General features: G+C 37.3%; 1 protein-coding gene across 4 annotated transcripts in view; it reads right to left on the minus strand.

Moving 5' to 3' along the window:
* Positions 1-18,982: 18,982 nt before the first annotated feature.
* Positions 18,983-25,000, minus strand: part of LOC106881276 (uncharacterized) — a 52,163-nt gene continuing 46,145 nt past the window's right edge. For all 4 annotated transcript variants that reach the window (XM_089338071.1, XM_014931604.3, XM_014931603.3 and 1 more), the window contains one exon: positions 18,983-22,895. In XM_089338071.1, coding sequence (XP_089194197.1) covers positions 22,818-22,895 — 78 coding nt within the window. In that variant the 3' untranslated portion in view covers positions 18,983-22,817. The remainder of the gene's footprint in view (positions 22,896-25,000) is intronic.

Consider the following 25,000-nt stretch of genomic DNA (forward strand, 5'->3'; position numbering starts at 1 on the left):
CTGCCGTAACAGAGAACTATAGGGCCATAATCTACCTTAATATGTTTGAACCAATTTCTCCAAGACTATTGTGAGTCTAATGATATAGTCACTGATGAGTAAGCGATGGAAAGTAAAATCCGCAAGATCCTGACATCGACTGCAAACTTCCACAGAAACAATATTGAGAGACCTTGTCTCAAAAGAAGAGAGAGAGAGAGAGGAAGAAGCTTAAGATCAATGCAAATAGTCTTTGAATCTTATGTGCTATCACTTAAACAGAACCTGTTAAACAATGGCAACAAAAATAAATAAATCAACCAAGTGCTCAAAGATTTAGTGAATAACACCATGCGAGTCAGCAGTGAACTCCTCAAAAAACATTCACTTCCTGACGACCTCTCATGTAAACTCAGAAATGCAGTACTAGCCTACCTCGGCGAAGACTTGCAAGAGAAGCAGTATGTATACCACAAAAAAGTGATGCATGGTATGTTTTCTATAAATTCGAGAAGGATGTTAATACTAAAATGAAATGTTTCGTCGCTTGAACTCATGACCGCTACATCATGTCACGTCTTGAACGATATGCTTTTGCAATCCAAGCGCAGGATATAGCTGCAAAATACATGAACAAACGAGACACTAGCGCACTTAAACTCCTACGATGTCACCGGAAATGTCGATTATGTTTCTCTTCTATCGAGGATATAAGATGTGTAGATAGCAGCTACCCCAAAAATTTAATCGTGATACTACCTCTCTTTACAAAATGAAGGGGTTTTTTTTTTCATATATAAAACAATGTAAAATGTCATCTGTAGAAAAGACTGCTCTAAGATATATGTATGTATGTATGTATGTATGTATGTATGTATATATATATATATATATATATATATATATATATATATATATATATATATATATATATATATATATATATAGAGAGAGAGAGAGAGAGAGAGAGAGAGAGAGAGAGAGAGAGAATTTCGCTAAGGCATTGCGAAAGGAATAAACGATTATCTTACGAACTTCATTAGCTTACAGCTGTTTCTGCTATGAGATGCAGTGGACTCACAGTTTAGTGCTTGAGTAACACCATATAGCTTCATCAGAGCCTCGAATATGAAGAGCAGTTTATTGGAGGAAAAAAAATTACATTTGTAAGTTTTTCCCAAATAATTATAAGCCGGTGTTGGTGTGTTTACATCCCCGTAATTTAGTGGCTCGGTAAAAGAGACCAAAAGAATAAGTACCAGTTTTTTTTTTTTAAATTAAGTACTGGGATCGATTTATTTAACTTAAAATCCTTCAAGACAGTGCCCCCGACATGACCGCAGTCTAATAAGCGAAATAAGTAAAAGATAAAAGATAAAGCCAATAAGTAATATCACATTCCCCCATCTTAAACAAGCTTCTAAAATCTTTCCGTAATGACCAATACAAATTTCAAAACACACGTATCGGTTCAATGATTTATGTCAGTGTTGGGGTTCTTTTTAGTGATCTTTATTCAAGGAATGGGATCTTTTCTATTTGGTTACCACTTTTCAATTTCTTCATTTTTTGTTCCAATTGATCTCATATTTGGTGTAATGATGTAGCTTGGTATTGTAGTCATTGACATGAAATTCATTTTCGCCATAAATCAATTAATAAAATCAATTTTAAAGTTTTGCAAATTATAGATAGTTTTAACCAGTCGAAAGCCACAGGCATATAGGTGCTTGTTTCCATTGTAACAAGCCAAGTTGCTTACCAATGTGTTCTTTTTGTCGCTTGTTAAATGCTTGAAACACATGAGATATGAGGTGGTCATTTGTTTACAGTTGACAATACGTGCAGTCACGCACAAAATTACAGCTTCTAAATCAAACTTTAAACCTCTAATTTCTTTTTCTGGAAAAGGGGAATTTGCCCCTGAGATTCAGCGTGGAAAATTACATCAATACACCAAATTTTAAAATCTTCACTAGATTTTTTTAAAGATTTCCAAACAGAAAAGATCCAAGGAATTATTAAGTCATGCTTTTTGATCCATACCAGTAAAAATAAACACTGGTTCAGACACAATATTCACAGATGCATATACGCATGCATCTGTACGCGTTCAGGTTTAATGTTACGTCAAGTTTAAACTCCTTCAATATAACATTGAACATGAACACCGGAAAATGCTACCCTTACAGAAAGGCATAGAAAGTGTCGTTATATATAAATATAAACTCTGATCACTCACCACCAATAATCAAAAGATTAATCAGCAATATAAACCGAAGAAACACAAATTAGCAAACGTCACTCAACCATAAAATACCATTTACAGTACGGGACACTCCCAAAGTCTCCCATAAACGCATGCGTCTTTAATTAGTTTAACAGATTAATTTGAAAAGCAATTTCACATCCAATAGTAATAATAAGGAAGCAACACAACAAACAGCCCCGAACCCCCTTCAGTAGCAAAATGCTCACACAAACAAACAAGTTTCTGAAATTTTCTAACCTTGACTAATACAAAATTCACATTAAGAAAATAAGTCTATTACACACACACACACACACACACACACACACACACACACACACACACACACACATTGAAATACAATACGAAACTTACACCCAGTTCTAATCAACGAAATAAACTTGATCAATAAACAAACAATTTTAATTAGATTAACAGATAAACTCAAAAATAAACTGCCCAATAGAAATAACGCGACGAAACGAAATGTGAATACCCAAACACGTCATACCTAGCAAATACAAGGCCGGAAATAATAAAAAAGCAACAACAACAACGATAATAATAATAATAATAATAATAATAATAATAATAATAATAATAATAATCATAATAATAATAATAATTTCGTTTTATTGGCCACAAGGGCTAATATCAATCAAAAACATGTAAGGACAAAGACAGGACGAAGGTTACAAAAGGTTTTGTCCGAAAAAGTAGAAAAATAATAATAATGATAGTACGTGGCAACAAATTGGGGCTACAATAAGGGTGGAGCACTTCCAGAAACCAGCACTGTTTGGAACCACTCGAATACTCCGGAAGGTGGTCGAAAAATAAGAGGTGTTACCTTAGTTCAATGGTAGTGAACAGCTGATGCTGTAGTACATCTCCAGCTTTAGAAGCTGCGCAAAGGCAATAATAATAATGATGATGATGATGATGATGATGATGATGATAGCCAATCAAGCGGCACAAAACAACAGTCAACCAACAGACGAAAAAAAAACAAACAAACCAATGAACAGGTACGAATAAGAAACCACATCCACATCAACATATATCAATAAATCACCACACCAACTTGTAAGAGTTTACTCCTGAAGATCGCAGCGACGTGAAATTCGAGTCACGAGTTTAAATAAACCGTATACTCTACAGCATATATTGAGTACTCATTTCTCATTCCTTCGACACAATTCAACGCCTGTACACATAGACGTGCGTGTGTGCGTGCACACTCGCACGCTCGCACATACACACATGCACACGACTTACACACGATGCACATCTGCACAGTTTCTGAAAACCAGTTTCCGCTCACAAAATATTGGTCAGCCCGAAGCTAGGGTAGATGATACAAGCCCAGAGTGCTGCACTGTGTTATCGAACCCCAATCCATGTGGTTGCGAAGCGAACTTCTTATACATAAGCATAGGTGATTGCGCTTACACTCTTTGCTCTCTTTTACTCTTTTACTTGTTTCAGTCATTTGACTGCGGCCATGCTGGAGCACCGCCTTTAGTCGAGAAAATCGACCCCAGGACTTATTCTTTGTAAGCCTAGTACTTATTCTATCGGTCTCTTTTGCCGAACCGCTAAGTTACGGGGGCGTAAACACACCAGCATCGGTTGTCAAGCGATGTTGGGGGGACAAACACAGACACACAAACATATACACACACATACATACATATATATATATATATTTATATATATATATATATATATATATATATATATATATATATATATATATATATATATATATATATATATATATACGACGGGCTTCTTTCAGTTTCCGTCTACCAAATCCACTCACAAGGCTTTGGTCGGCCCGAGGCTATAGTAGAAGACACTTGCCCAAGGTGCCACGCAGTGGGACTGAACCCGGAACCATGTGGTTCGTAAGCAAGCTACTTACCACACAGCCACTCCTACCGCCTATGCCCATATATTACATTAGGTATGACGAACCACAGTGCAGCTGCTCTTTTCATTCATGGGCTTAACGCCTTCTTGTTTTTATTAAGTTCGATCAGAGTACAATGCCAACCAGCCCACGTTTATACTGAGATTTAGTGCATCCAAAAGTGCCTGTTAACATCCTTTGCGTGGGAAGAAACAATTAAAACACTCTACGTTTTCCGGATGCCCTCCTACTTTAGCTAGTGATAACGTGCAGATATTACTTTTACCAACATTCTACATACAACTGGCGTGTCTCCTGTATTCCGGCTCTACTTGATTTTTAGTAATTAGTACGCTGAGGCTATATCCTTTGTACCGCATAAACATTAGTTCATTTACAAATTACTGGTTCATTTTTCGAACGGCTGTGGAATTCATACTGTCGTCGTTGGCGTCCTTATATTGCGTTTTATACGCCTTTACGTCGAGCATGCTTTTCCTTCTTCTTCTTTTTTCCGGTAGTTTTCACTTCCTCTGTGGTTTCCATTACGACCCCATTGTCACAAGACGATAGCGTAATATATTTGGTTGGGAGACGAGAGGGCTTCTTCCGTTCATTGGGTTCTGGAACTGAGGACAAGACGGTTTCTCCAAACCCTTGCAGAGTTAGAAACAGTGCTGCTTACCGATGTTGCTGTTGATTACTCTCCTCTTCCCTCTCCTCTCGCTGTTACTTTTGGCTATAGCAAGAGGAAGAGGTTATTCGGTTTTGGGGTTAGGTCCTGGCACTACAAATTACAGAACTAAGACATGTGATGTACCGAAGACTGATGTCTGCAGTTGTTTTCTCTATTGCTTTCATTACTTTTTTATTTTCTCCAGATTTTCAGAGCGAAAAGCTTTCAAATGATTCATGTGTCCACAAGTATAGCAATTGCACTTTTTGCCTTACACCATTTATTTCATGCTTTTCGTCTGGGCCGACGACGGGGTACAGCTCTGGTATGGCTCCGTGATTTTCGAAGATAATTAGGACTTGTCAGTCCATTCTGAACCTTCCTGACCGCATATTGCCCCTCCTTTCCTTGCATTGACCACTTCCCTACATTGCAATACAAAGGTAGCAACAAATTTAATTTGTGTGAAAATATTTTTGTCGCTTTGAAACCGCGACCTGCTCACTGACAAAACCACGCTGCAATTGTTTTCGTTTCAGCACACGATCTCAGATCAAGTCACTTGCTATGCAAGTACATCACCATGACGATATAGAATAACTGTTTACAAACAACAGCATGTGACTAACGACGTGTCAATGTCGACATAAGTTTATTCTAAAGACGAAATAGAAAGAAATTTGGTGTAAAATATGTTCAACATCTTAGATCACTTTCGTAGCTATTTAAATATCATAGTCTATTTTAGGCTTGTTGTCATAAGCTTTTTTTCTATGTTGTGAACACTTATCCAAAATATCTAATTTCAGGCCGTTAAAGGGTAACTTCGTTTGTTTGGAACAAAATAATTCTCTAGTTTTACACCATTAAATACACTTTTCTTGTATATTTACTTAAGGATTCCTTTGCTATAATTCGGTAAACTGCGACGAGACAAGGCCGCTGTTGGGCAACACAAGTGAGAGCGAATTATATCTGAAGTTGTCTTCCGCACTAAGCAAGGTTAAAAAATAAAAAAAATAAAAAATTATATTCGTCCCTGGATGGGCTTCAGCCATCAACGCTTCGGTTAGCAGCCGAACGCTTAATGACGTCTCTGTCGCGCAGAGACGACATTGATCGAAAGATAATATTATTTTAGGGCTAACAAAGAGAAATAAATAATATAATGCAATAGCCATCGACTAATTTGTTTTTTTTTTTCGGTGCATCGTTTATCCTAAATTGAACACGCACACACACACACACACACACACACACACTCAGTTACTGATTAAGGAACAAGGAAATTTTGAACGAAGTGGTTTTGATGATACCAATTGGTATTTTATATACCAAGGTGCCACGCAGTGGGACTGAACCCGGAACCATGTGGTTCGTAAGCAAGCTAGGTTACGGTGACGTAAACATACCACCATCGGTTGTCAAGCGATGTTTGGGGGGGGGGGGACAAACACAGACACACAAGCATATACACACACATGCATATATATATATATACATATATAAGCCTCAAAGTTATGCAGCTATTTTGTCTAATAGCCTTCATTCATTCAATAAATAATTGTTTTTACCTAACATATATAGAATAAACTGTGGGTTTTGCAAATAGCGAATTAAAACTTGAAATGAAAACATTAAAATGAATATATATTAAATTATCATTAATGAAAATAGAGGCGAGAAAGAGTGAGACTGTTGCAAATGAAAAACGAAAATCCGACGAGCGCACACTCTAGACGTAACAACCGGGAACTGACGAGACACAACGGCGCAAAAATTTTCCTGCATTCACAGAAAGGGTGGCGTCACCTCCACCCAAAGGATTTTTCCCACGTAGCATTAACTTTGGCGGGGGAAAATAAAGTTGGATACTTTGTGAACGCACCTCGTATGTATGTATTATATTTGTATATGTTTATACTCAAAGCATTCACTTATTGACCGGCTTTTTACACTGTAAGTTCAGATCACGTTGAGTTCAGCCCTACCATCCATCTGGGTTGGGAAAGTAAGTACCATGACTAGTGTTATGGTAAATTTCTCCCCTTGGTGAAAATTTTCACTTACCCAGCGGGAAAATTTACTGATTCTGTATTGTCTTTTCTTTTTATTTTTTCCTTTCAATTATAATTTTTAAAACCTCGGAGAAGAAAATTTAGAAATAAACCAATTTTGTAAAAAAAAAAAAAAAAGGATTTTTTTTTTTTGCGTTATTTTGGTGGATTAAACGATCTGTATTTTTAATTACTATGTTACTTAATGGGGTGATCTAATTCAGAAGACTGTATTATGTGCTACTTTTATTGTTCTTGTTATTTGATCTTAAAATAATAATGTTTAAAAAGTATATATTTTTTTTAATTTCCTCTTTGTCGGTTGTTTTATTATGGTAGAAGTTTTATTATGGTGTACTCATATTACAGAAGAAAACAGAACTGAGTGCAAATTTACTTTCAAAATGTTGCTAGTGGGTAAATAGAACGAAAATGGTTATGTAGAACAGTAATTCTCAACCATTTTTTTTTTCTACCTATGGACCTCTTTGATTCCCACTTCACTTTGGTCGACTCTCATCGTCTTTTGATATTTAAAAAAAAAAATCCTATTATGTTTTTATGATTAAATATTGTTAGGAATTGTATGAAAATTTGTCAAAATATTTTGTATATTATAGAAATATAACCAACTTATTGCATCTAAGCTTTAAAAACAAACTTTTATATGAACCTCCGAGGGCCGTATGGACCCCAGTCGAGAACCACTGACGTAGAACATCATTAGTAAGAGATTTAGTTGATATTTCTAGCAGTTCGAGTGACCACATAGGGACTCTCTGATACCAAACAGCCCGTGACCGTTCTTGGTTCTATGGCTCAGACTTCCTGCATTAAGTGATTAAAACTTCCCATTAAAGTTTCATGTTCATTTATGGTTGTAACATCAGCCTAATAATGACGAAATTATTTGACTATTTTCTTCATTATTTTCGGAATTAATAGAAAGAAAAACTGTTTTTCAACAGAAATATGGTCAAAAAAAAAAAAAAAAAGATTAAAACTGAATTTGAATCATAAAACTTGGGATGGTCTTTGGCGTCTTGATATCATGAAGATCAATTATAATTCTGCTCTGATACAACGTACCTATTTTTATATAGTTTGTCATCTATTGGAAAGCGGCAAGCTGGCGAAACCGTTAGCACGCTGAAAAATATGCTGAACAGTAGTTCGTCCGTACATTATTTACATTTGACGGATATTTATCCTCATCTTGTTTGTTGCTAACACAACGTTTCAGGTGGTAGACCCTCCAGCCTTCATCAAGTGTCTTAGGGAAATTTCGAACCTAGGTTTTCATTCCTAAGGTATTTTTCGATGTTGCTATTAATTAGCCTATACAGGCTTATACAGCAGACCCAAAAGTGTCGACCAGGGCGAATCACTCCTCCCTCCATCACCATGCTAACTCTGCTACTGCACATAGAATCACTGTACCTGGAACAAAAGATAAAATCCACAATAACCACAGCAAGAATACCTTTAATGAAAAGGTAAGCTTGATCAAAGTTTATAGCAATAATTCGATGGATATTTGCGTCAGCCGTAAACGAATCATCAGAAACTGTACTGAAAGAGTACTTCTTGCGAGTATAGAGGGTGCCACTTTCCTTTATTACCCTCTTCGGTGCATGACACCTGTGTATATACCCTGAAAATCCTAAGATTTATTCTGTAAACAACTGGTTATGTCTTAGCTTGGGAATGTACTCTTTTATTATATGCATGTGTGACATTATTTATTATTTTATTTTTAAGTTTACATTGCGGGGGCGAGTTGGCGGCGGGTAGGCGGAACATTCTATACGTAATATCTCGTTTCATAATAATAAATGAATAAATAAATAAATAAAATATGATATGGTGGTGGTGGTGGTGGTGGTGGTGGTGGCAGAGGTGGAGGTGGAGGTGGAAGTGGTACTGATGGTGGTCGATGTGGTGGTGGTAGTAGCTGATGTGGTGGTGGTGGTGGTGGTGGTGGTGGTGCGGGTGTATATTCATATATTTTATTTCATCAAACCAGATTGTGACTTTCATCAGTTACATAAAGCAAAAATATTTCTTATTTCAGATGTACGCAACTGTGTGTGTGTGTGTGTGCGTGCGTGTGTGTGTGTGTGTGTGTGTGTGCGAGCGTGTTGCGCGTGCATGCGTGCGTACGTAATTTTTTTTTTTGTAGTTTTATTTTTCTTTGAAATTTCTCACCAATAAGGAGCCACTTTCCAGCCCCAGTTGGAATTAAGACATCAACAGGATAATTATTGTATGTATGTATGTTTTTTTTAAATTCTTTTCATCATTAATTTGGAGCTAATTTTGAGCGGTCACCTACTTGGTAGCAAGGTTGTGAAAGAAAGCATCTTGTTTTGTTTATCAGCCTTGAAATCTTAAGAAGGTCTCACATGTTTTTATAGTCCAAGATATCGTGATCATTTATAGCATATGAATTAAGGAGTTGCATTATCTAACCAAAAGCTCAACTTCAGGAATACTTTGCTATGTACAAGTGGGTACTGGAAAGTTCCTGGCTTTAAGAGTATCGCAAAAGGTATGGTTGGAGGCCCAACCTTTCGAGTTCTTTTACAGGGCTTAGAAAAACTGAAGGACTGCTGTAATAAGTCTGTGAATCTGAGAGGGAAATACGTTGGATAAAATCGTAATTAACTGATCGTACTGTATTTTCTTTTACCCAAAGCCAGGAACTTTTCAACACTCCATTGTATATATGGATACATTGCATGTATGCATGCATGTATGTATGTCTAAATCTTCCAGTGAGGAGGATACAAGGGCCCCTCTTTTTGGGATGTAGTTAACAGACAAATTCATATTTGAAACTTGAGAAAAAAGTCTTGCATATTTTTACTGTTCTACTTACAGATTGCACTTGTAATGTGCGAATTAGACGGTCGGTTTCTCTTCCTGAAAATCCCACTTTATCCAGATTCTCCTTTAAACATTTACTAACAAAACCTAGTGCTCCAATTATTATTGGTATGAATACGAATTCATAGTCTGGAAACAGAAGCTGGCGGTTTCGAAGCAGTTGTCCATATTTATCCTCTTTTTCTTTGATTTTCAAAGAGATATTTATATATACAGGGCAGCTGACCTCTATGATGGTACATACCTTTGCCCCTGTATCCCAAATAACAATATCCGGCTTGTTATGCTTACATTTGACAGAGGTCTTAATGGGAATATTCCACCAGTATTCCTTGAGTTGGTGTTTATGAATGTATTGTATAGCAGAGGGATTTTCTAAGTTTATTTCAAGACAGTCTTTTTTACGGATGGCATCGTAAATTGTTTTTACAACAAACGATATCGTGCCGCATAGGGGGGTAGTACCGTGACGACATTTTAGGACAGCTGCTAATCACATGTGTAATGTCGTCGTTCTCTTTTTAATTTAGAGTAAACTTTGACCAGCCGACTACTTGGTATTAAGACTGTGAAAGAAAGTATCTTCTTTTAACCACTAACCTTTAAATCTTAAGAAGGTCTTGCAGACTTTTATAGCCCCGGATATCGTGATCATTTCTAGCATATGAATTAAGGATTTGCATTCTCTCGTGTATGTATGCATGTGTGTACGAAACTGATTTGTTAACTTTTAGTTCAATAGATTCCAAACTTTAGGAATTCATTGCTTTATATTCATTCCTTAATTAATACTCCAGTACTTGACCTTAACTTAAAAGTATGTTACTCACAACAGTGGCTTACATGTAACTATACATGTTAACATAATGAAATCACACACACACACACACACACACATACACACATATATATGTAATGGTGACGATTCATTTCGCAATTTATTCAAAATATCGTTAATGTTACTACCCTCTTCTTCCCACATTGCTGGATTAATTTTACGCCCACTTTGGGAACTATAGTTATTTTTTAATAATATTTCAAAGCCATTGTAACATGGTGTTACCGCAGCTTCACACAACACACACACACATATCCTTGACTGCATCCATAAAAGAAGGACATCCGGTTGATTGCAAAGAATCCCTCACCAATATACTTCAATCGCATCGCATCCGGTTCGCAGATGTGGTGCGAGCTCACCCTACGCTCTCTCTCTCTCTCTCTCTCTCTCTCTCTCTCTCTCTCTCTCTCTCTCTCTCTCATGCACACACGCACACATACCCACACACACATACTACTGTTGACTGGAACGGCACAGCCTCTGCTCCTCTGAACTACCTACTTAAATATCTGTCCCAGCCAGGCGACCTGATCCAACTGTCTATTTTCTCATCCTGTCATCCACCCATCCTTTGTCTTACACTTCTTACAGTATGTACTTCTCTTCCTCAGAACGATAACACTCTGGAGTTCAAACAGTCCTATTCTTTTACTCGTTTCAGTCACTGGACAGTGGACATGTTGGGGAACCGCTCTTGATGAATTTGGCTGTAGAAATCGACTCAGTACTTATATCCTTTCGGTGGTGGATCAATAAATAAAATAACAGTCTATAACGGTGGATTTAATGGGATTACTGGAGTGTTGGATGAAATACATAGCGCTGTCTGTTACGGTTCTTTGCTTTCCGAGTTCGAATCCTGTCTCCTGTTACTGGCTTTCTTGCCGCGCGAAACAAAGTTTTCGGAACATTGTTATCATTGACGGGGCACCAATATCTGACGGAGCGATGCGTCAATTACAACAACATCGCGGCTTTGTCAATGTACATAAATGTGAAGCCTTAACTGAAACTGGATAAATAAATGATAAGACTGAAATATGCAGGTTAGCTAAAAGCAAATAAATCATATTTCATCAAAACACGGTTTCCTAGCAACCAAATGTCTCTGGTATTTAAGTTTATAAGCAAATTATTGTTGTTGCTGCTGTTGTTCTATATCCCCGAATAAGTCCTGACTAAGCGTTCGTTTTTGTTCGTTCGTTTGGCACTCCGTCGCTTACGACATCGAGGGTTCCAGTTGATCCGATCAACGGAACAACCTGCTCATGAAATTAACGTGCAAGTGGCTGAGCACTCCACAGACACGAGTACCCTTAACGTAGTTTCGGGGATATTCAGCGTGACACAGTGTGACAAGGCTGCCCCTTTGAATTACAGGCACAACAGAAACAGGAAGTAAGAGCGAGAGAAAGTTGTGGTGGAAGAGTACAGCAGGGTTCTCCCCCATCCCCTGCCGGAGCATCGTGAAGCTTGAGGTGTTTTCGCTCAATAAACACACACAACGCCCGGTCTGGGAATCGAAAACGCGATCCTATGACCGCGAGTCCGCTGCCCTAACCACTGGGCCATTGCGCCTCCACCCTGACTAAGCACACCCATGATTAAAGGCATTAAATGATCATCCGCGTCATTTTTCACACGTCTTGGAACGCATAACCAATTGTAATTTCTTAAGATGTTGGAGTGTGATTTCTGAGAGACTTGCCAGTTATTTTAACAAGCTAAGGGACCATGTATCCACCACAAGACCCAGTTCTTGTTGAAGTGTGGTTGCTTGTATGCCTCAATGACCCTGAGAGCTGTGTCAGTAAAGCACAACCCTCCCTGCTCGACAGCTCAAAGGCCAGACTAAAATGGATCATCTCTTCCCAGAGGTAAAAATGGGTTTGCATAGAACCGACACTCCTACCTAGAAAAAAGCAAAGTTACAGAAGCATCGATGACAATTGAAAACCGACAAGTCATGGGAGGGGAAGGATTTCCCCCCTGAGAAACATATGACAAGGTACAGCAAAATCCGGACGGAAGAGCAGAAAAAGCAAAGCTCCAATCGGAGAAAAGCAGAAAAGTCCAGAACCGGGAACGGTGGGAAAAAGCGATCGATGTTCTAAACCAATGTTTCCCAACCCATCCCACCCCACCGGCCCCACCATAACCCCACCAGTGGTTGGAAAAAAAACAACTTTATTTTTAATATTTAATAATTATAAGGCGGTGAACTGGCAAAAACGTTAGCACGCCGGGTGAAGTGTTTAGCAGTATTTCGTCTGTCTTTACGTTCAGAGTTCAAATTCTGCCGGGGTCAACTTTGCCTTTCATCCTTTCGGAGTCGATAAATTAAGTACCAAATGCGTACTGGAGTCGATCTAATCGACTTACCCTCTCCCCAAAGATTTTGGGCCTTGTGCCTAGAGTAGAAAGGAATATTTCATAATTATAAGGTGGCGAGCTGGCAGAATCGTTAGCACGCCGGGCAAAATACTTGGCGGTATTTCGTCCGTCCTTACGTTCTGAGTTCAAATTCTGCCGAAGTCGACTTTGCCTTTCATTCTTTTCGGGGTGGATAAAGCAAGTACCCGTTGAACACTGGGATCGATGTAATCGACTAAGCCCCTCCCTCGAAATTGGTGGCTTTGTGCCTAAATTTGAAACCAATATTTCATAACTATATACTTTCCTTAAAGAAATATCCACACTAGGGCATGAGAAAAGTGCTATACTGTAACAAACAGTCTTCACACAGTATGCTTGGCTGGAGAGATTGGTTTAGCTAGGCTGAGTATAGGTGTAATATGTTTGTCGAAAAAAAAAAACGAAAGATTTTCACAATTGCCATGTCCCACTAAAAAATAGACGTCAGTGATTGGTTGAAATTACAAAATTACGACAGCTTTAACATGAAATAACTTGCGATGTACAAATTTTTGTTAAGAAGGCTAAGAGAAAAAGATGTTTTATATGACACATTCTACCAGTATCCCAAGTTTGAAAGTGTTTCGTTAAGAAAACAAGTGGTGCCCGTCAATTCAGAAAGATCCAAAAAATAGAAATAAAAGAACAAATTGTGGATTCTACGCCTCTTCACAATTTCCCCAAATCCCACTTTAGGAATCACTGCTCTAAGCAAATGACGATGTATAGATTCACTTGTTGCTGATGTGCATCAAATAGTTGGAGAAATTACCTTCACGTAACTTGACAATACAGGTCTTAGCATCGACAACTCAGTGGCTCTAGACCTCGTTAACATGAGATATTAATACTATTTCGGGATTCCTAAATCATTAACACATTTTTAGCTGTTTCTACATCCCAGCAACAATCTTTTCTTTCTTTCTTTTTTTTTCTCTCCGCCCATCTCCGTTTATATTCTTTATTCTTCATTAGTTTCAACTCGAGAGCAACAGTCATGCTGGGGGAACACCATTAAAATGTAGTCAGTAAGCCACTACAGAGAAACTAATACACTATCTCCCAAGATTCGTTTGAGTGCTCTGTGCCATTGAGCTAAACGACCCTTGATGAAAGAAAAAAAAACGGAAGCAAAAACAAAAAGCTTTGGTTTTTGTTTCGTTTTGGGGGGGTTTTTGTGTCTGTGTTTTTTTTTTTTTTGTTAAATTTAAAAAAAAAGGAAAATATACGATTGGCATTAATTAGTATCTAGGTTAAAGGTCACAAATTAATATCGGGCAAATACTTAAACACAATTACTTATTATTTCACTGATTTATTATATATTTTTTTAAATAGATAAAAAAAAAATGTTGTAAAACTTGTTTGAGCATTTTGTCCGGTGTCGCATGTGATCTTGAACCCATTTAATATCGAATGCCAGCCATAACGTCATGAAATTTCTGAAAAGATTTTTAGGAATTGGCGCAGGTGTGACTGTATGGTAGGAAGCGTACTTCCCAACCACATGGTTTCGGGTTCAGTCCTACGGCGTGACACCTCGGGCAAGTGTGTTTTACCATAGCCTCGGGCCGACCAAAGCCTTGTGGGAGGATTTTGTACACGAAACCGAAAGAATTCCGTTGTATAGATAGATAGATAGATCTATGTGTGTACCTCTTTGTGTCAGTGTTTGTTTCCCCAAAATCACCCAACAGTAAATCAAAATTCCATAAATAGTATCTGTCATTCTGTATTGACTCGAATGGAAAAATGTGTCACTCAAGAAGGACTTCTGTTTGAACAATTTTCATGACGTTTCATATTCAGTTGCTTTTATTAAATTCATTCAGTTGTTAAACATAAATAAATCTTGGAATTAAAGGGTTTTGATTTACTATCAGGTGACTTTTGGCCAACCTTGTATATATGTGTGTGTCTTCGTGTTTGTGTTTGTTCCCCACCACTTCTTGGCAACCGGTATTGATGTGTTTACGTCCCCTCAAAACTAGAGTCGGCTAAAGAGAACGATACAATAAGTTCCAGACTTTAAAAAAAATAAGTACTGGGGTTGATTCGTTCAACTAAGATTCTTCAATGCAGTGCTCCAGCATGGCTGCAGTCTAATAACTAAAACAAGTAAAAGATAAAGATATGATAGATCAGTGATGGCTAGTGAAGACCTTGGAACCATGTTTTTTTGGAGGGAGGTTTGGGTATTGTACATCTAAGGCTACATTATCTAATATCTTTCTCGTTTTTACTGCGGCAGTGTGAGATGAGTGCGATTTGGATGCTATCTCTAGCGAATTGAATGACCATCCCATACGTAAGAAGACTCTTGAGATCGTATAATTCACAGCTGTAAAGGCCACGAGCAGGTAGAATCATTGGCACGTCGGACAAAATGCTTGGCAGTGTATTGTCTGTCTTCACGTTATGAGTTCAAATGCCACCTCGGTCGACTTTGCTTTTCATCCCTTCGAGGTCAATGAAATAAGTACCAGTTGAACACTGGAGTCGATATAACAGACTAGCCATCTCCCCAAAATTTTACGCCTTGTGCCTATAATAGAAAGGGTAATTCACAGTTGACAGCAGCAGCAGCTACAGAAACAGCACTTGGTTTGCGCTACTGAATGAAATTCCTCACGTGGGAAAATCTAGCAGCGATATATCATTGTTTTATCTGACACAGTGCTACTTAACCTTTTTTTCTATAATCTCCCATCCCAATTCTTTCCCCTCACTCCTATACAAATACGATAAGAAAAAGTAGTCTTGTAAACAACATAATTTATTGCATAACATCAAAAGTTTTATACAGTGTGCGCGGAGTAATTGAGGTCACTTCTTTATCAGGTTATTACCTTCTTCAAACCAAATTAATAAGGTTTTATTTCAGATCCCCAATAGCAGATAAAGGTAAAGACTCCCTTCGGTCATGAATGACCATAGGATTACGCCTAGAAAGTTCCCTTCCGAGGCACAAGTCCGAGCAAGGTTGTTTGTGGAAGACTAGCAGTCGCCTAGGCATACCAGCCTCCCCTCTCCACGTCAGAGATGTTATCCAAAGGCTGATACAGCTTGGCACCAGTGACGTCGCAACTCATTTCTACAGCTAATTGGAGCAATGTGAAATAAAGTGTCTTGCTCAAGAACACAACACTCAGCTCGGTACGGGAATCGAACTCACTACCTCTAACCACTGAGTCATGTGCCTTCACATAGCAGATACAAAAAAAAAAAAATGAAAAGAGATGTAAGTCATTGTTCCCATAGGTACGGAAATCAGCGATTAAGAAATTACCGACTTTTTTTTAAATGTTGCAAGATTTTTTTTGTACAGAAAGTTTGGATAGAATTGCCTTCCTCCGATGGGAATGTTTCAACTGTATACTAAACGTCTGGATACTATAAAGGCACCGCAATTCATCCAACAGGTTCAAAACATTATCAATGATTATCCCGGAAAATCAATGAGTGTCATCGACCAGGAAATACAAGTTTTGTGTGCTAAGATATGGTCAATTAAAGTTTGCAAAGCGATTACTTAACAAGGTTAATAACTCTCACGAACAATGCATGCTTTGGTTCTTCTCTGGTGAGAAAAACTTCGACCAAGACCAAAACTCAACCTAAAAAAATTATAGATAGTTACGTGCAAGTGCTTCTAATATCCCCAGAGTGACGCATACTAAGCTTCCAGCAACTGCGATAGTTTTAGAAGTGATGAGTAACGAAGGTCATGCCATGCTACTTCACAGTTTTCTACATAGTATTAGAATTAATGCTGTTGGATACGTTGAGGTGCTGGAAACAGTTAAGCCCTGGTTGGATGAAATACATAGTGGAAGGCCACGTAACTCAAGAATGGATGTCAGACAATCTTTGCGATGATGTAACATCAAACTTGACGCCTTCAAACTCGCCAAATTTAATTCCTATCGACAACTACATTAGGAGCGATGCTGAAAGGGAAACTAATCGACATTCTCACAACCCCACAGCTTCATTGTCGTTGTTCCAGTAATGTCTGAAATAAGGACCACTTAGTGCAGGCATGTCAACAATTCCTGTCCCACACTGAAGCAGATATCGAATCTGAACGTGAATTCATAGAATAATCTTTAAGAAAAGCTTATCGAGAATATTTACGCAATTTTTAAAAAAAATACATTTGGTTTTGCGAGATTAAAGTTGTTTTATTGAATTACCAAATGTTTACAAATACTTCTCACGCGCAGTGTTGATTTTAGTATTAGCTTTGACGAAGAGGGCGAGCTAGTAGAATCGTTAAAGCGTCGGAAAGAAAAAAAAAGCAGTGAAGTATTTGTTGCGGCTCTGTACGTTCTGAGTCTAAATCCTGCCAAGGTCAACTTTACTTCTGGAGTCAACGGTATCGACTAACTCCTCCCCTTAAAACTACAGGCCTTCAAGTGAAACGGTGGATAGGCAGAACTGTTACCTTAGTGTCAGAAAAAATGCTTAGAGTAATTTTTCCCGATGGTGTTAATGGTAGGGGTTACGACCTGAGTTCAAATCTCCAGTGTCAATAAAATAAAGTACTTGTCAACGGCATTGACTAATCTCCCCCTCTTAAAATATCTGGCCTTATGTCTAAATTACAAACAGCTATTAGAATTGACACTGAGGTAAATAAATCTAGCAAAAACAGTATTAACAACTTTTCAGCCCCTGAATATCACAATATTTAAATGTCACTCGATGTACGTGTGAACCTCCATACAACAATGAGAAACCGTACTGAATATTGGATTTCAAATTTTGACATACGGTCAGCAATTTCCGGGGAAGACGTAAGTCGGTTACATCGACTCAAGTGCTAAACTGGTACTTATTTTATCAACCCCGAAAGGATGAAAGGCGAAGTCGACCCCGGTGGAATTGAAACACAGAAAGATAAAAACGAAAAAAAATGCCGCTAAATATTTTGCTCGGCGCACTAACGATTCTGGTTTCAAATATTGGGCTGGCTCTCGGTCATTAGGTCGTGGATTCGACCAGTCCAGGAGGTACGCAGCATTCTTGAACAAGTCACTTTATTTCCCATTCCTCCAATTCACTCAGCAGGCAAAAATTATTGCGAAGACTGGCAACACGTGCAAGTCAGCATGGACTTAGGCAATTAGTAGCATTAACGATTCTGTAATACAATCAAAAAACCTTCAGGCATGATGGAGAATACTTTTAAATACTTATTTGATGTATTTTTTTTTTATATCTTTTATTTGTTTCGGTCATTGGACGGCGACCGTGCTGGGGCTCCACTTTGAAGGGTTTAGTTGAACAAAAATCAACTCCAGTACCAATCCCTTTTGCAGAACTGCTAAGTTATGGGGACATAAAAACAACCACACACACACACTCCCATACATGTAGGTGCGTGTGTGATCGACGTTAAGTCTGTTTTCCATGCTGGCATGGGTTGGATGGTATGACCAGAGCTGGCAAGCCCAAGAGCTGCACCAGGTTCCAGTCTGGTTTGGCTTGGTTTCTATGGCTGGATGCCCTTCCTAAGGTTAGCCACTTTACAGTGCTGGATGCTTTTAACGTGACACAGCATGAGCACTATTATATGGCACTGGCATGAGCGCTTATTACATGGCACTGGTGCAGGAGTCTTGCAGGCCAATCCTCTTTACCAGGGGGAGCAGCCTTGACACATCTGCTGTGGAGTATGGGTCTTCTTGAGTACAACAAGGCTCCATGTATCTCAGTCCTTTGTCATCTCGTCTGAAAGGTTTACAGAAACACACACACACACATATATACAACAGACTTCCACACAGTTTTCATCTACCAAATCCACTCACAGGGTATTAGTCAGTCCAAGGCACTTACCCAAGATTTTCAATGTTCTTTTTTTACACATTTCACATAAATAAATAAATAAATGAAATACAGAAAAAAAATAACCATTTTCAAAGAGTAAGAAAGAAAAGAACAAACAAAAAACAATATTGAAAGTATTTAATTTTTTAAAAATATATTTACATACATAAAAATGTTCAATTCTTCGTTGATAAAATTTTATGTGAAATTTTAAATAATGTTTGACAGATTTTCATAAGATTATTTCTTTGTTTTACTGATCAAACTTTCTAGTATTATTGTAGTGCATAGATTACAGTAATCCAGTTTATTCTATATCTCAAAGGAGAAGGATAACAGAGCTGTGATCAGCAAACTCCAGAAAGAACAGTAAGGTAATCCCATCATTGTAGGTTTGGCACATGTATATGAAGGACTCAGGCTGAAGGCAAAGAAAGGCCACAGTCAGCTGATTTGCCTCTATGCAGTCTCTTGATCTGCTAGAAATAGCAGCAAAGCAAAAATCTCACTTAAACATACTCTACCATTTTTTAAAAAAGGGAAGAACACATTGGACATTGTGTCCTAGATATACAAAAAAAAAAAAACCAAAAAAAAAGGAAGGTCATCCACAATTAGGACAGATGCAATTTATCTTAATTTGGCAAAGTGTTGTCATGGGAACAGATACCGAAACATCAAAAGACACACGGAGCTGAAGATGGTGTGTTGTGAGCCTAAATATCTGGACAGTCTTTTGAACATGTGTATGTATATACTACATGTGATGACTAGAGGTAATTAATACACATGTGGCTGTCTGAGGTTACATAATATGTAATGATGGGAAGGGGGAAATGTAAGTATGGTACAAATGACCAAATCTAATGAATAAACATGTGGCTATTGAGGTTACATACATGTGTAACATTGGAAAGGGGAAGGTGTAAATCAGTGATTCTTAACGTGGGGCATATGCCCCACCGCTGGGGTCTGGGAAAATTGTGGTAGGGTGTAGTGCCGTAGTTGCCAGACACAAGGTTCTCGTTAAAGTGAGTCACTTTTTTTGTTTTTTTAGTCAATAATGTCCTTTTTTTTTTTTTCTGTACTCAGTAACCTAATAAAAGAGTTACTGGGAGATTCTTTTGTTTTACATAACTGTGTTAAAATATTGGTTTCAAATTTTGGCACAGGGCCAGCAAGTTCAGAACGGTGGGTAAGTCAATTATAAATCAACCCCATCAAGTGCTCAGTCAGTACTTATTTTATTGACCCCCAAAAGGATGAAGGGTGAAGTCAAATTCGGTTGGAATTTGAACTCAGAACATAAAGACAGATAAAATGTCGCTAAACATTTTACCCAGCTTGCTAACAAACCACTGATGGAGCATATATTTTTATGGGATGTGATAGTTGGGTACAGGGGAAAATAGATGGGGAAACACAAGTGTAAATGACGTACGTATGTTATCAGGCGGTAACTAGTGCACATGTAAGCTGCTGGGGATATGTAATATGTAACAATGAGAAGGGGAAAATATAAGTATAGTACACATGATGGCTAGAACAAATTAATGCACAAGTGGCAATTAAGGATACATGATGATCTAACTGCAATAGATCTAACTGCATGATGATCAAACTGCATGATGATCAAACTGCATGATGATCAAACTGCATGATGATCTAACTGCATGATGATCTAACTGCATGATGATCTAACTGCATGATGATCTAACTGCATGATGATCAAACTGCATGATGATCAAACTGCATGATGATCAAACTGCATGATGATCAAACTGCATGATGATCAAACTGCATGATGATCAAACTGCATGATGATCAAACTGCATGATGATCAAACTGCATGATGATCAAACTGCATGATGATCAAACTGCATAGCTGTATCATATGGAGATGGGGTGAGTTTTCACTTCTAAGTACTATATCTCTACCCCATCATTGCATGTTGCGTTGGTCTAGTTTGCCACATGTGCATCACTTCCAGTCATCATGCACAGTATATTTGCACCTTTTCTACACATCATTACACATTGGTGTTAGGAAGGGCATCCAGCTGTAAAAAACCATGCCAAAAACAGACACATTAGCCAGGTGTAGTCTTCTACCTGGTCGGCTCCTGTCAAACCATCCAACCCATGCCAGCATGGAAGGCAGACATTAAATGATGATGATGATGATGATGATGATGATGATGATGATGATGGGTACATACATATTATGAAGGGTGGGTGGGGGGTGATACATGTGTGATAAATCAAACCAACACAGTGTATAATGATACGAGGGGAAGGTGCAAATATGCTGTGCATAATGACTGAAAGTGATGCACATGTGGCAAACTAGACCAACGCAACATGTAATGATGGGGTAGGGATATAGTACTTACCATAAATAGAAGTGGAAACTCCCCCGAAACTCTTCCCCCCCCCATCTCCACTGCAGTTAGACTATTTATAATACTAATGATGTTTTATAATGTTAATTAATACAAGGTCTCAATTAATATAAGTAAATAATAATCCTTCTACTATAGGCACAAGGCCTGAAATTTTGGGGAAGTGGGGAGTGAGGGTTAGGTGATTGTATCAATCCCAGTGGTCATTAATTTTATTGGCTCCAAAGAGATGAAAGGCAAAGTCGACCTTGGTGGAATTTGGACTCAGAAAATGAAGGCAGATAAAATGCCTAACAGCATTCTGTCCAATGTGCTAACTACTCTGTCAGCTTGCCACCTTAACAGTTGTAATAATATTAATTTTCTTACTTAGACGAAAGGTCAGTTTCAGAGGGGTTAAGGCAAGGTCAAATAAATTGACAATGGTGTTCATTTTACTGACTCCCCACAAGAGATGAAAAGGAAGAGTTATCAAGGGTGAGCGTTACTGCAGCTTAATACAGTAAGCTATGAAAGGCAGTGAGCTGGCTGAATTGTTAGCATGCCAGACGAAATGCTTAGCCGTATTTTGTGTGCCGTTATGCTCTGAGTTCAAATTCCACCAAGGTTGACTTTGCCTTTCATCCTTTTGGGGTCGATTAAATAAGTACCAGTTATGCACTAGGGTCAATGTAATCAACTTAATCCCTTTGTCTGTCCTTGTTTGTCCCCTCTATGTAAGCTAGGATAAGACTATGATAAAGTAAGCTAGGATAAGACTACAATAACGTCTGTAATGTTGACAGATTCAAGGCTATGATGACATCTTGTAGTATTGACAAATGTGAGTCTATGATGACATCTGTAATATGAACAGATGCTATGCAATGATGATATTTGTAGCCTTGACAAATGGAAGACTATAACATCTACAGTATTAACAGATGTAAAGCTATTATAATCTCGGTGATGTAAAACTGTTAGATATGTGTAAGGCTTTGATGACATGTAAAGTTATGGTAACATTTATACTGTTTAATTGAGGCAAAGCTGCAATGATACTAGTTACTGTTTAACCCCAGGTCACTCCAGATTACCTTCCAACCTAGACTATCCTATCTTTTTTTTGTCAGAAATATACCTAGGAGTACATTATCCAATGTGTATCTACTTTTTAAAGGTAGTGGGATGTGATCTAAAGGATATTTGGCTGCCATCTTCAGCAAGTCAAATGACCAAATAGAGGCCTCCTTGTTGACACTGGATGAGTGTATTGACAGGTGTAAGACTAGGATGACATCAAGTGTTGACAGGTGTCAGGTTTATGTTGATGTCAATAGTATTGACATATGTAAGGCTTTGACGATACTGTCATCAAAGCCTTAGATCTGTTAACGCTTACTGTCAACGTAATTAATGTCAATAGTGCTGGCAAATGTAAGGCAATGATGACATCATTAATATTGACAAATGTAAGACTGCAATGACAAATGTAGAGCTATGACAACATCTGTAGTGTTTACATGTACAAGACTAAGTGATAATGCTTGGAACATGTTTCTAGAACAAAGTAATTATTTAGCGATTATTCAGACTAGATTGGTAAGTTGTTTTCAAAAGTACTGTACTTGATTCTAACTCCATTTGCTTCAGTTTCTGAAAGAGAACATAGAAAAATCAACTTAAGATTTCGGTTTATTTTTTTACATAATTCTTATATTCTTTTATTTGTTTCAGTCGTTAGTCTGCAGCCATGCTGGAACACCACCTTTAGTCAAACAAATCGGGCCCCAGGACTTATTCTTTGTAAGCCTAGTACTTATTTTATCGGGCTCTTTTGCCAAATTGCTAAGTTACAGGGACGTAAACACACCGACATCGGTTGTCAAGCAATGGTGAGGGAACAAACACAGACACACAAACATACACACACACACATATATATATATATATATATATATATATATATATACGTCAGGCTTCTTTCAGTTTCTGTCAACCAAATCCACTCACAAGGCTTAAGGATACCTAAGTTATTACAGTTCTATATTTAAGAGATGAGGAATTATGTACATTATTTACATTATTTACAATTGACAGATATTTGTCCTCATCTTGTTTGTTGTTAACACAACGTTTCGGCTGATATACCCTCCAGCCTACATCAGGTGTCTTGGGGAAATTTCAAACCTGGGTTCTCATTCCTAAAGTATTTTTCGATGTCATTATTATTATTATTATTATTATTATTCAGGTCACTGCCTGGAATCGAACTCGGAATCTTGGGGTTAGTAGCCCGCACTCTTAACCACTACACCATATGCCCGTGGGCCTAACTAAGTTATTTTCGTAAATTCTTGGTTATATCTAAAATTAATTGAAAGAAACACAGAGCATGTCAAAATAAATAAGGTAACAAAAGGTTTAAACTGGCCATATCCAGCTAAAATATTCTACTTCATTTATGTTCAAAACAGCCAGATTCAACCTCTCATACCTATCCTACAATGTCATTCTAAAAATAAACAATCACATTACCAAAATCTCAAAGTTACAAGATAATGCATGATTAATTCAAAATAATATAAATAAAAAAATATTACATTTGGCAGAATAACCTGAATTCTAAAGGTTTAAGCATTGTTCAGTAATCTTTATCTCTCCTCAATTAATTAAAATTATTGCACTCGCTACATTAAATGTGTTAGCGATTACTTCAGTATTAACTGAACTATAGTAGACCACTGATATACAAAAAAAAAAAAAAATGAGGTTAATATTCAAGTATGTTTTTAATTAGTTTAATAAGAACTCCGCCCCGAAGATTTATTTATATACTATCATGAATACATGAAGTATGATACCAACCATACTTAGACAAAATATAATTTTGAACTGACTGTGTAGCAAAGCCACACTGGGGTTGTATAATATTTCGGTAATTCCACACCATTTTATTTTATATCACACCATGAATTTATAGTTTTCCTAGTGCCAGATTACAGCCCTTATATCAATTGAGTGCGGAACTTTTTAATGTAACCCATCTCCGAATTCTATATATTTATTTATTTATTCATTCATTTATTTATTTATTTGTTTATTCGATACATAATGATTTATGAATGAAGATAAATAATAAGTCTTTTAGATTATTACATTTACAAAAATGGCTGATCATTAGTAAGGAAAGATATACAAATAAGAAAGAAGAAAGGAAAGGACCACTGACGGGGTCACAGAAGTGTGACGAAAGAACTCTGGCTGAAATACGATTAATGTAAAAAATAGAATAAAGCTGAAGCAAATTAACATTGAATATATAGTGTGTGTGTTTTTATTGGCTAAACTGGCAACGTGACCATCCCCAAATACAACAATATATACATTTATATATATATATATATATATATATATATATATATATATATACACACATATATATGTATATGTATACATACATACGTATATATATATATATATATATATATATATGTATACATACATACGTATATATATATATATATATATATATATATATATATATATATATATATATATATATATATAAAGCAATAGTCTCAATCCTGGACAGAGAACACAAGTACCTTACAATAGCTTAGCAATGTTAGTTTCCCAAATAAAGTAATTTTGTGTCCAATATATGAAAGCATTAGCAATGTACTGTTTAACTTTCACATCTAAAATGCTGTTGTTTGAATTTATTAAGGATAAAAATGTCATTATGATAGCAAACAAAA

The sequence above is a fragment of the Octopus bimaculoides genome, chromosome 20, assembly GCF_046866305.1.
Source record: "Octopus bimaculoides isolate indiv1 chromosome 20, ASM4686630v1, whole genome shotgun sequence".
NCBI classification, from domain to species: Eukaryota; Metazoa; Mollusca; class Cephalopoda; order Octopoda; family Octopodidae; genus Octopus; species Octopus bimaculoides.